Source organism: Pituophis catenifer, unplaced genomic scaffold, assembly GCF_029215685.1.
Source record: "Pituophis catenifer annectens isolate HBS135680 unplaced genomic scaffold, rPitCat1.0.hap2 SCAF_2, whole genome shotgun sequence".
Lineage (NCBI taxonomy): Eukaryota > Metazoa > Chordata > Lepidosauria > Squamata > Colubridae > Pituophis > Pituophis catenifer.
In genome coordinates, this window is record NW_027256882.1 from 145457525 (window position 1) to 145471274 (window position 13750).

Consider the following 13750-nt stretch of genomic DNA (forward strand, 5'->3'; position numbering starts at 1 on the left):
AAAGAGATTGAGTCCTGGGTGGCAACGTGCACACCATGCCAAGAAATCCGACCAGCCCTCCACGCAGCCCCTACACACGACTGGGAAAACCCCGGGGCGCCCTGGTCCCACATACACATAGATTTCGCGGGACCTGCCAAGGGAACACATTCCTCATCATCGTGGATGTGTACTCGAAGTGGCTAGAAGTGAGTCTGATGCAATCAACAACAGCGGAGGCAGTCATCCGAGTCCTCAGAAGACTATTTGCAATCCACGGAATCCCCGACCTAATAGTCTCGGACAATGGACCCCAATTCATGGCAAATGTCTTTGAAATGTTTCTTGCAAATCAAGGAATACGACACGCCGGGAAAACCCTTGACGAACAGTTTGGCTGAACAATAGTGAGAACAACCAAAAAAATGTTGACCAGACTAGAACCGGGGGATATGCAAGCCAAACTCGACAAGCTCCTAAGCATCCAGCACATCACACCAAGCGCCACGACACACCGGAGCCCAGCTGAACTATTGATGGGAAGGAAGCTGAGGTCCACACTGGATAGACTTCACCCACAGTTCAGCACAGAAAAACCTGCCGACTCTACGAGTAGAACCAGACAATTCCAAATGGGGGACAAGGTTTACTCGAAGGATTTCGGTGGAAACCCACTATGGATACCAGCGGAGATCACACAGATCACCGGGCCACTGTCGTACAGACTGCAGACAGAGGACGGCAGGCACTGGAAAAGACATCTGGATCAACTAAAGGGATGAATAACCAGGGTCGAACACGAACTGAAAGAGATAACCCACAAGCAAAGAGAGGAGAGACACACGGATGAGAACCAAGCCCTAAACCAAGCACCAACACAAGAACAACCAGAGCAAGTCTCAAGCCCGAGACATGGAAGCAGACACTTACCTGAAAGCCGGGAAGAGGAACCAAGAAGTTGGAGCGATGCACCTTTCCGTCCAGGGGAGAAAGGAGTTAACATCCGGGAGAATAAGACCACATCAGCGACCGAGTTCGAGAGAGTTCCGGAGGCAACACCAGGAGAGCCACAGAACTCGACCTCGCACTCTGAGAACGCTGACGGACTGATCTGCGCAGGTCCAGTCGCGCCCCGAGACAGCCCGCCTACTTACGGGACTACGTACCCTAACAGCTTCAGGATTGGACAACACCAAACTAGAGGGGAGGGGTGTTGAGTATTGAGTGGCAAGTTCAAATGAGCCAATCAAGAGACCCGGGAGCGGGAAAACTTAAGCCAACGTCAGTGGCTGAAGCCGCGGACAGCTCCCCTCTGTAAAAAGGGCTGCCGCGGCTAGGTTTGCCATTGCGATTACGGAGCCAAATAAAAGTGCTTAACCTTAACATGTCCAGTCCTTCTTTGCGCCCACTATTTAACACAGACCAAGTTCATTTCCACTTCCCCTCAAATCTCTTGCCTGCCATGGCTCAGTATAAGGGAGGACAAAGTGCCTCTGGTTCCTTTTTCATCAAGCAGTTTAAGATGCCTAACCAGGGGGAAGAAAAGTATGACACACCTAAGTGATTACTGTAAAGCCAGAAGCATCCTTGTGTCAGATAGGTAATCCATTGAGTACTTTTTTCTGTTCCAATTTTATTCCGAGTTTGGCCATCCTAGATGCTGCAGAAATCCACCTAGGAAAGGAGACGTTAATCCCATTGAACTAATTCTCCATAGTTCACAGCAAATCATCTCCCTCCACAAAGCTGCAGAGGTAGAGATGGGGAATAGTGGCAAAAGCCTTTAAAAATGTTCATGTTGAAAAATCCAGATTTTTCTTGGCTGGGAGAAACAATGTGAATGCTTGATAAGATACAATTGCCCTATCAGCATCTAAGAAAATATCCTTGGACTTTGTAAAGAACCAATATATTAAACCACTACTCTAATTAACCTGGGACTGAGGCAAAGGTAGTGTTTCTTTAATAACTCACAATGACTATGTTCACCTCAGATTAATACAAAAAACAAATGAAAGGAGCCTTAGTGGCATAGGAGGCTAATGCCTCCTACCAAGGCAGCATTTAACATCCAGCTGCCTGCAATTACTGCGAGTTTAATTCTCACCAGGCTCAAGGTCGACTCAGCCTTCCATCCTTTCTAAGGTGGGTAAAATGAGGACCCGGTTTGTGGGGGCAATAAGATGATTTTGTATAAATATACAAAAGTATGAAAGCTATTGCTTAACGCATTGTAAGCTGCCCTGAGTCTCCAGAGAAGGGCGTCATATAAAAATTTAAAAAATAAAAATAAAACTATATAAAACATAATGCAAAAAACAATGCAAGTGTGACTGCAGCAAACTAAAATGAAACAAAGATGAAAATTTCTCGTTTTGTTTTGTGTCTGAACATTAACCACAATGTCAACAAAAAAGACAGATAATTTCAAGTACACTGGAAGATCTTTATTTGATTTTTTTTCTAAAATAAGAGTCCTAAATATAATATACCCAAAATCTGGGTAACATGATCAATATGCCTTTTGTCTGTCAGGTGAAATTCTCAATATACCTGCAAAAATTTCTTGCGTGGAAAGAAATTATTTCTGTATCCTTTCAAAATTAAAGGTGCTGTCATGTCAAACATTAATTTCTGGGAAATCAGAAAGCATCCTGGAAGAAGTCAGTGCCCGTCCAACTAAAATTAACCGTGAAAATTATACACAGTAGGAAATCCAATCTACCGAGCTAGGAAGAGGAGAAAAAATATGCTTAACATTAATTAGGCAAGGAAATATGTTAATTGGATTTAGATTTAAGATGAAAGCACTATTGTGCCATATATTAATAATCCAAACCAAGGAAATTAGAAAGTTTTTACTCCTAAATCTTAATAGATTTCCCATTAAAAATGTTCCAGACCTTATAAAGAGGGATACACACTTTAATCAAATTAATCAGACATTAAAAAATGTCCTTGTGCTTGTGTAGTTCTCCTCTTTCTCCTTTGTTCTTTCCCAGGTCATTGCTCAATGTCATCCAGAGGACCATCAGTTCTCCAAATTATTTCCTTTTTCAATTCTGAAGAAAGAATAGCATTTTTATTTATGAACTGTAAAATATGTAGCTTCTTTAGCTGTTAGGAACACGCTAAAAACTTCGCTTTTACAGAGCCTCTGCACCTTTAAGTTGCTGATGTTTATTCCAAAGTCATGTAAGCAGGTATTTTAAGACAGAAACAGGGCTTGATTTGTCAATCAATATTGTGGACGAAGCAACTAATTCAGATGCCTGACAGCAGTTCCATGGACTGCAGCACAGCTTAACTCTTTCAATATAAGAAATAAATAATATGTTATTAGATTGTGTTAGACATTCCAGGAAAAAGAGTAACTTAATAGAGACAAAAGAAAACATATAGAACAAACAGCTTAAATATTTACCATAAGTGGGTTTTTTTAGCTTTTAACTTAAAATATATTTAATTATCACCATATTTTAATAGTGATTATACTATTATAATAAGAGCATTCCCTTTGAACCTGTAGAGCAAACCTATTTCTGGAGAACGTCTAAGCATTTCATAAGCATCTCATAACTTTCTGTAAATGATTCCACCGGCTTTGGCAATCCTCCTCTAGCCTCACTGCTGTGCCCTTCTTCTGTTCCATTAGCTTTATCTTCTATCCATCTTTGTAGCGCCTAAAAGAATTAGAAACATTATTCAAAATGGGCATGCACAGTAAGAAAACAGAAAATACAGGCTAGCTATTTAGTATCAAGTCAAATTTCTACATTGATGACTTCTTTTTCACACTGTATTGCTGATCAATTTTCTTCAGAGACACATTTCATTTCCTTAATGTCATAAAGAAAACAATGAAACAAGCCATACGTGGTAAACCAATTCTGTACATACAAATGGTTGGGTGTGGCAGATCTTTGGATTAAGTTTTCAAAAATTCTTGGTTTTTTTATAAGTCCACACTACCCAGCAATAACTTTCCTGTTATTCTGCTGAGCAGATCTATAACTTTTGACTTGAGTCCCTAACTCTGTTTTGAACCTCATCATTACTCTCAACAGCACAGAATGGACACTGGTATCCAGTGAAGCAATGTAATAGAATCCCTTCTGCATAATCTGAATTTCTCATTTCTGCCAGAGCTGGAAAGAGCATCATTTAAAGCAGTTCTCACACTGTTAAAGGATACAAGGCTCCATCCTGAAGTGACATACCTTGTATCTTTCCAGAATGCTGAACCCAAGAACAGATTGCAGCTTGCGCAAGCAAATAGGACAAAGGTCTAATGGACGTCTATCTGATTCCTCCAGATGATTAGATCCCTGCATAACACATTGTAACCACTGACAGTGATGGAGCCCAAAGATGTGTCCAATCTCGTGAGTCAAAGTCTGAAACACAGATATAGCCAAATCACATAAGCCAACTTAAAACCACAACAGTTGTGCTGAATAAGAGCTTAATAGTCCCTATAGCACAGTTAACTAGTTTTCAAATCAGAGTATACACTTTCATTGCAGGATGTGGAATAATGTAGATGGCAAAATCATTTTATAGTGCGAAAAATGATGACTGAATTCTTGCTCTGCCACAGAATATAAATGGAAGAATTCTACTTAAACCAGCCTTCTCATTATGTTTGACTAATAAGGTCTATTGATTGTGGACTTCAATAATTGTAGTTGCAATGCGCGGTTTGGATCACAAGAGATTTTTTGAGAAAAGGTAGAATTGGCCAGTGCGATAGACTGGTGTTGGATTATAACTGGAGACAGCCAGATACAAGGCCAATTTCAACCATAGAAATGTGCTGGATGACTTTGGGTCAGGCACTCTCACCCCAACCTCATACTTTGCTATCTGATCACCTAGAGAAAGGCAAATGATAAATTTAACAAACAAATCAAATAAAAATAATTTAGCCCTTTTAATTTACCTTTTGACTTTTCAGTCAATATAAATATTAACCAATCCATTTTAATCTTTTAACAAAACAATATTTAATTCAGTATAATTGTACTTAACATTATTCTAAGATATGAAAAGCACAATAACAATAGTGACCCAAAACAGATCTCAAGCTTTAACTTCCAAAAGTTTCCTCTAATCCACAAGCCAATGATCTCCCTGTGAAACAAAGGGTCCTCACATTTCTGCATGATTTCAATATCCAAATGATCACATGAATTAATTTAATATTTTTAGTCTAGATTAATAACAACAAAATAATCATCGAAGAAGGGAGTTGTGGTATTCATATCAGATGCTTATCCTGTGGTAGGAATTATTTTTGGTTTTGTGTGACACATTAACCTATAAATAAAAAAGCTGAATCCTCACAACCAGTTGGGCTAAAATGTGTTGACTAGGTTTGTGATGCCAACCTAATCAGCTGCTCTTTCCTCACCACCAATTTCAACATGTTGTGGCATCTAATAATAATTCTGCTAAAATAGTAGTTAAAAGTTAGGATTTATAATGCTGCTGTCAAGTTTTGAGGTCGTCTCAAATAAATTGCATTTCAAACAAAATCTTTGAAGAAAAACTCCTATTTATTTAAGCACGACATTCTAACCCGACTCCAATCGAAGTCAACACTGACTTCCAGCCCCAAAACCCTCCCTTTCCGTTCCCCACTCCCCTGTACTCATTGGCCATCTTCCAAGTCATTCTACCCATAATCTACTCCAGCTCAAAGGAATTTCCCCCCTCCCATCTCATCTCCTACGGGATATTATCTCCAGGGGAAAATAAATAGGTGAAAAGTCAAACGTCCCTTTCCAGACGCCTTCGCTTCTCCTTATGTCAGCACTAGAGTAAATGCAGGTTGAAGTGCTGACAGCTGCAATGATGGTGAGTGAGTGATCCTAGAAGACACTGTAATATCCATTTCAAGTCATTTCATTTCTAAAGATGACAAAATAACTTACTTTTAATTATAACAATTATTTGTGATTATTTAGTACATGGCATATATTAACTATAAAACTGTAGGAATAAAGGAATCTGATTCCTTGCAATGTAAATCTGAGGAAATCTTCTCAAGAGATTTCCATGTAGCTTAAGAAAAATAAACCTCAAGGCTATTACACTTCCAATCCAGTCAAGCTTCCCAGGCTCTAAGCCAGGATTTCCCAACTGTGGCAATTTCAAAATGCATGGACCACAACTCCCAGCAAGCTGACTGTGGGATTCTGGGAGTGGAAGTCCCTAGACCTTAAAATTGCTGAGGTTGGGACACACTAAGCGCACAACCCACATGTTAAAAAAATTTTTAATAGGCTACTGTTCCTTTAATAAAAAAAGCTGAAGTTGCTTTAAAACTAAGCAAGAAATGAGGATATTAAAACAGAAATTTAATTTTCAATATAATATAAATATAATATAACTCAATACAACTCTAGTAATTTGAAACACTTACTTTGCAGGATCTCAGTAGTAGTTGACTTGTGATCTCAGGTGTATAGTAACCATCAAACACAGAATAGTCAGCTACAGGAAGCTTTTTCGCTGTTTTCAACCTGCCCTTGTAGTTTGCACTGTAGAAGTCGCTGTCATATCTGGCAAAGCTGAAGATCCCCACTCCTTACAAAACAAAGGGAAATTCAAATTAAAGTTGTACCAACAGGAGACTGCTGCATTAACCATACATACATATACATATCCAAAAGAATATTTCTAGTACAGAAACCTTGCAGTCCACTTCAAACCCCCGAGCGTTGTCTCAAACTGTAACTTTTAAAATGACAGGAGGAAGAAATTACTAAATAAAATAAATCATATTCTATATTTAATTCAGGACTATTTATTTTAATTATATTTAAATTCAATTTAATCTTCGACGTAATCACTTTTTACTGCCTAGCCCTTGGCATAATGCCAAAGTTAAGTGTTCTCCTAGGCTTGGAAAAAGATCAAATATTTAAGGGGGGGGGCTCTTTGTTTCAGAGCAACTATCTTTTTGTGCCTTGAAGTAAAGGTATTCTCTTTCATCCCACCTCGACCAATTCAGCTGCAAAACAGTCCACTTAGCAACTGAGTTTAGAAAGGGCAGAAAAGTCCTCCAAAACACTTCTGCACTGGGGTTTAGCACAACCCATTTGGAAAGGCAATTCAGAAGAAATGGGAGAGGAGAAATGGAGCCCAAGTAAAGACCAAAAGGATCTTAATGACATCTCATGTATTCAGTTAATTGCCTCCTCTACACAATTGAAAAAAGGACTGGTATATGAGAAGTCCTTGGTGCTGTCTGAGGTTGGTTGTTTCCTTGCAGACATTTCATTACCCAAACTAGGTAACATCATCAGTGCACAGCGCACATCAAGAAGAGACTGGACAACTATTTGTCTGAAATGCTGTAGGGCAGGGGTGTCAAACTGGTGGCCCATGGACCAGATGCATAACGCACAGGTCACACCCACCCCAGCTCCACGAATGGGGAAAACGTCGCAAAACGTCATGTGACAGCAATGTGACGCAGCGAGTTTGACACCCGTGGTGTAGGATTTTCCTGCTTGAGCAGGGGGTTGGACTAGGAGACCTTCAAAGTCCCTTCCAACTGTTATTCTATTAAACAACTGAGCTCAGAGAGCACCAAGGCCCCCTCATTTCAACTCTGAGCTACAAATATTCTCCTCTATCGGTAATGGAATATTACAAGATAACTTTACCACAACTCCCATTTGTGCAAATAACCATTTCAGAGAAGAATGTGTCTTTTGTCAGGAAAATGATGCTTTGAGAAAGTATGCTAACTCTCCAATGGTTTCATGTTTCCTTCCAAAATATTTTGTTTGCAAACATATATATCAAGATGATGATGATGATGATAATTACTTTAATTTATATGCCGCCATACATATCCAATGTATGACCATTAATAAAAATGCTTTACTTCATGATGGCAAATTAAAGATTCCTAGGCTTTATTATTAAAAAGGCTTCAAACGTACTACCACTGCCCTCTATTGGTCAATGACAGTACAATAAAACTCATGACCAACAATTTGAAAACAATAACGTTTTCCTCCCCACCACACACTTTATTATTCTGATAGCCTTTATATATTCCTTCCTGAAAACCACTGAGAACCAGGATCTAGTAAATACTGGATAGTATTTAGTAATCAAACTGCAAAGGTCCATGAGTTCAAGTGCCTGAACTCCACAGAATAACCTCTGGGCTTTAAGTATCTCCAGCAATTTGCAACAAAAATTCAAGCCAAACCCAATCCTTAAATATTCCTCAAAATAGAATGTCACTGCCTGTCAGTTTTTACATATGAATAGAATGTTTCTACACTGCAAATACTGTGGAAGATGATTCATATAATCAGAGCTATATTAGAATTCAATGCACTCTTCCAGCAGTCTGAGGTTGGGATTGCACTAATGCGTAATGAAGTGATTTAAATGATTTTGTACTTTAGCATGCTAATAAATGTGTGAATCCTGTAAATGTCAATTAATTACATAATCCTTGGGCTTGCCACTAAAAGATTTATTTTTCTGTGTGGAAGATCTTTTCCCAAGATGCTGGGCACTGGAACCAGGCCAATCACACAAGAATGAAGTGTAATACCTGCATTTTCAAAATTCTTTCCAGCCTACTAAAAATAATTTCTGGCAAACTATAAAACTGTGGATATACCAATGTGCAATCAAGAAAACTCCACGAAGCCAGCAGAAAACAAAACTGACTGTAGTTGTTAGTTTTACTTTTTAGTAGTGACATACAATATTTGCAATACAATGCTCTCTGATGCAGCCTGAAGTTACAAAAGCAGTATCCTGTTTCTACCTACTCCTCTAACATTGATAAACAAAGAATGCAAGGATATTGTTATGTTCACACAAGGTATACTAAACTGCATCTGAGTTAAGGGGAACCAGTTGGTGATGCCTAAAACAACAGGCTAGGACTCCTGCACAAAGTTGGCTTCTACTGAAAATCTGCAGATCTAGTTTTCTTGCAGTGCAAAACCCCCGCTCTTTTGCACTTTTAGTAGTGTCACAACAATTCTCAAGTAATTTTCTGTTTATATTCACAGGTAATTCTATTTCATCTGAACTATGAAAAGATGATTGGCCAGAGTCATTTTATAAGACATCCTAAGAAGTTAAAAGGAAGCCAACCACATACCTTCTGTTAAGGAGGCTTGGCCAAAGACAAAATTCCAAGAGTCCTTGGGGTAAAGATCTATCACGGTTATTCCCACAATACAAAAAGCATCCTTTGGCTTTTTTTTCTTTAGATAACTCAAGAGATACCCTGTATGAAAAACAGGTATCAGTGTCTCTCCACAGAAGACAGTAATTGCATAATCAAGAACTGCAGCCATAACAGTAATCCTGAAATAAGAGAGATATCAAGATGACCTCTCCAAGTTACATATCATATAAGTGGGGATGGGGGGTGGTATAAGGGCTATGAATTTAAACCTAATAATTTTGAATTTAGTTCCTTTAAAATGAATGTGAAATTTGTAGACAAATCTGAGCATGGTCCATTTGTTTTGTGATGGAGTATTTATTTAACGTTTGTACAAAACCACCAGCAAAAGGAAGAATCATACAGCATTTCAACAACACACATTTTGTATTCATCAGATTTTAGTTTCAACCCTCAGCATCCTTAAATTAAAAGAATTAGGTAAGAGATGAAATGAAAGATCTCTGCTTCTGGCCAGGAGAAATAGATATCTCTACTCCCAGAAAAACAAATACACAGACTTCAAGGGCAGCTTAATAAACCTCATCACAGAATAGGCTGTAGCTCAGCATATCAAAGCAAAGCAAAGCAAAGCAAAGAAGAGCACAATAATGACACAGAAGGTAGGCCTAAACAGCAACTCTAACCTATGATAGGTCAAGTTCATCCTTCATTGAGCATCATCTTTTTTGACGTTTGATTACAATAAGTCACTCAAGAATGTCAGCCTTTTTTCCTTGATGAAAATAGTATTACAAATGTATGTATTTGTATTTATTTATTAAGTTTATATGCTGCCCAACTCACCAATAAGGTGACTGAGTACCTGAATACACCTGAAATTTACAATCCAGTTGACAAAATTGATCAAAACCACAAGAATGAACTAATCTAGCAGTTTTGTCTATTCCTCGTACCTGCATGGATCTGCAGATTGTGTGTGTATTCATTGATTCGAAAAGCGCAACCTGTGTGTGAAACTGGCATTGGGTCTAGGATTCTTACAGTCAGGCCGTAGTAAAATGCTTCACAGTAATCTCTCAGCCATTTCAAGTAGACATCTGTGCTAACTTTGGCATCTCCAAAAGAACCTAGGTCCAGAAAACATTAGTTTATAGCAGTTTTTTCCTTCCACTATTTATAGGCAAAATCATATAATACAACAGTAAAATGTTAATTTTACTTTGTAATTATCTTACTATACAATTCTGAGTAGGAACAATTAGCTTATTTTAAAAGACAAGAGACAAGCCAAAGAACACTTAGTGAATAAAAATAGCAATGCAATATAAAGAGCAGATATCATATTTTATTACTCAAAATAGATTCTTCTGAATTTAAGCCTGCACTGAATTGAGCTTTATGTTTTATCTACTGTTCATTAGATACAGTATAAATCTGATCTCCTACATGTTGTGATATGAAGATTCAGACTGCCTTAGCAACCTTCTCAAGTAGAAGATAAAAACTCATCCACCACTATCTCTTGTTGCCCACATTCTGAAATTGTAGAAATATGTAGAATTCTTTAGTTCATTCTATCAGTTCAGAGAAAATTATCCTGAAAAACTGGCCCAATAATAACCAGGTTTGGATGACAATTATGCAACTGGAAAGCTTGAAAGCTGCCTTTTTAATTAATGGCTAATTAATGGCTCAATTAACACTTTCATAACTGATTCTTTAATATTACCAATAGGTTGGATGTAAATCTGTCTCTTCTGTTGGGTTGGCAAATTTCTGCAGGGGTCATGATAAAACTGTGAAAAATCCTGGGTGGGTTCTGGATGTGAGGAGATCCAGTCTGATTCAGATTCCAGAGTTATAGGTTTAAAAAGAGCACTGTCTGGTTGAAATGCTTCATTCAGCAAATGTTTCTCCTTAGGATCAAACTTTTCATAAAGCTTCAAAAGCTGTCTGTCCTTGGAGAGAAGAGCTGTTTTCAATGCCTCCTCAGAATGCCTTATTACCCTCATCTAATAACAAGAAACAAAGATGAATACTGGTTATGAAATCTGGCTCTTACATGCACATTATTTTAAACAGTTCCTCTTTGCCATCAGTTAAGTCTTGCAAATTCTTCTGATTCTTATTGCAAGCAGATAAGTAACAAGCCAAGCCCTGGACACGCAACATAGCTTAGTGCTTATTCAGCAAGGATCATGTCCTACCCATGCAACAATCAACTTCTCCATTCTCTTCCTATTTCTGTACCAACTATTTATTTCATAACCAACTTCTGCTTTCCGACACGATCACCATGGGAAAGATTTGCTGCAAGCTGTCCTCAGTCTAGTTCCTGAATTAGTTCACGGATCACAACTTTAAAAAAAATCGAGTACATGCAATGTTGGTTTGAGATTTATTGCCAACTAGTATCCAGATGATTCTCATATAAGGCATAATTCATAACAACTTTAATCTCTGTGGTACATATAATTTATTGTATTATTTAATTGAGTCCATGATTCAGCACATCCAACATTTTCCTCTCAGTTATGCTCATCTGGAACATCTGCAAACATTAAACTGTAGAAAGGAATATTAGAGCAGTTTTCCATTTTCTATCATTAGTGGACAGGCCATGTATTTTTCATTTTAAAATGATGAGGTTACACTGTGAAGTGACTGTTATGGAGACTCCTTTATTCTTTTTAAGATTGTGTTCTGCCATCTTTTGCTCAACCCACATCTCAAAGTACAACATTTAATTGTTAGATTTTATCCCATCTTTCATACAAGAATTCAAGATGGCATATGTCGAACTTGGTCTACTTTCCCCCAGATCAACTTGGTAAGTCACTGTGCTGGGCTGGGGGGAATGGCCTAGTCATCTAGTGATAACAATAGTTTGAACTTAGATTTCCCTGGTGCCAGTCCACTATGACATATGTGTAGCATACACATTAGATGAATTGATGAGATCCTCAAAAAGAGAGAATGAAGGCATCTAAAACTAGAAACAGTTATCCTTCCTTTCTTTTGTCTCATCTCATACATTAATTTCTTTGGTTTATTATTTCTTACTCTTTTTCTGCATATCATTTCTTATTCCAAAAGAGATTATCATGATGAATATGAATGCATTTACTGCATTTATATACTAAGTCTTGAAAATAACTTTTCACTGCACATCAATGACACCCACAAACAACTTTCAACAGGCTGGGAAAGCTAAAATAATTGTTTTATTTGTCCAACACTTGATAATCTCCAATGGAAGTATTTCTTTCTAAAAATAACACATAGAACTACCATATTCCAAACCATATTTCAAAATTCCATGTTTTTGAAAGTCCTCTTGGTTTCAAAAATTATCTGTGATGTAGTAAAGATTAGTGAGGAGATTGCTTTTCTTATGCACAAATCTAATCTCATATTCTGTGCATAGAGATTAGGGAAGCAAATTAGATCCTTCTAATTTAACTAAGAAAGCATAAATTAAGGAAACCTGTTCTTCAGCTAAATTTTCAGAACCTGTTTCAAAATGTATTCTTCTACAATATATTTCCAAAAATGTTTTAAGTTCTGAAGGAGTAACAATTTTTTTAGTACCTTCCTTTGTCAATAATTCTACAAAATATTTTTGCAATCCATATATACTGGATGGCAAGCAGAATTTTAATCTTTAATTAGCTGTTTTTCATACACAACCATAAACACATTCTTGGATATTGTAATTTATTGGGAGCAGGTCTCATGTTTGTATATTCATATGTTTGCATATTCGTAATAGTGAGTTTTTACATTCATTTTCTGAAATTTCACTGGATTCTGGGAAAAATTGAAAATTTAACTGGATAATCCAGCAGCCTTTACTTTATTTACTTTACTTTACTGAATTTGTATTTTGTATTTTGTAGTTCCAGAAAGCAAAGTAGTAAGTCATTTATTAAAACTTGCTTTAGCATTTTCCTCTGAATTAGGCTAGTATATCAAATCCTCTCAATTCCATGATAAGCAACTCATTCTTTAAGAGGGGGAACTTGAAGATGCAGTTTAATATTAGCCCCCATTTTCCACCAACTACCTGTTCCATTTGCGCTCTCTCCTGATACAATATAGTGCTCCCAAAGCACTTTCCCAATCCTCAGCTGCAATTTATGGATGACAGGACATCGCAAAGCACCTCTACCTGGAGTTTGAGTTCAGGTGGACACATCCATTATTCTGGCAACACCGCAAAAATGATTTGCCAATGCCATATTGAAGGATTTTGTTGTTATTGTTCAGTTTCTCAAACTAGTCTACAGTCCTGCAGTAGGCTGGGATTTCTCATGACAGGAAGGGTAACTAGTTCTGATCTGGCTTCTGCTTATCATCATCAATCATCATCATCATCATCATCATCATCATCATCACTTTTCTGAAATCATTCATGTTTACCAAGGTAGCTATCACTTAAGACAGGCAAGCCTTCCACTGTCCCCATTTACTCACGTCTGACTTAAATCCCCATGTTACGTACATATATTGGTCAATTTCTGTAGTGATTTAATATAGAAGCAACATAACATACTGCGAGGGGAATAATTTGATCTTCAGCTTAAGCTC

General features: G+C 37.6%; 2 protein-coding genes across 2 annotated transcripts in view; both read right to left on the reverse strand.

Moving 5' to 3' along the window:
* Positions 1-2605, reverse strand: part of ARSG (arylsulfatase G) — a 127664-nt gene extending 125059 nt beyond the window's left edge. Inside the window, exons 1-2 of the mRNA XM_070937725.1 lie at positions 2533-2605; positions 1536-1653 (exon numbers count right to left, since the gene is read on the reverse strand). The gene's annotated coding sequence lies outside the window, so the exon portion shown is untranslated. The remainder of the gene's footprint in view (positions 1-1535; positions 1654-2532) is intronic.
* A 901-nt stretch (positions 2606-3506) lies between these two features.
* AMZ2 (archaelysin family metallopeptidase 2) lies at positions 3507-13706 on the reverse strand. Its single transcript, XM_070937729.1, is given in 8 exon segments — positions 3507-3662; positions 4200-4376; positions 6407-6570; positions 9128-9304; positions 9307-9336; positions 10114-10287; positions 10890-11172; positions 13637-13706. Coding segments are annotated over 8 exon segments (1182 nt in total). The 5' UTR covers positions 13667-13706; the 3' UTR covers positions 3507-3515.
* Between the last annotated feature and the right edge of the window lie 44 nt (positions 13707-13750).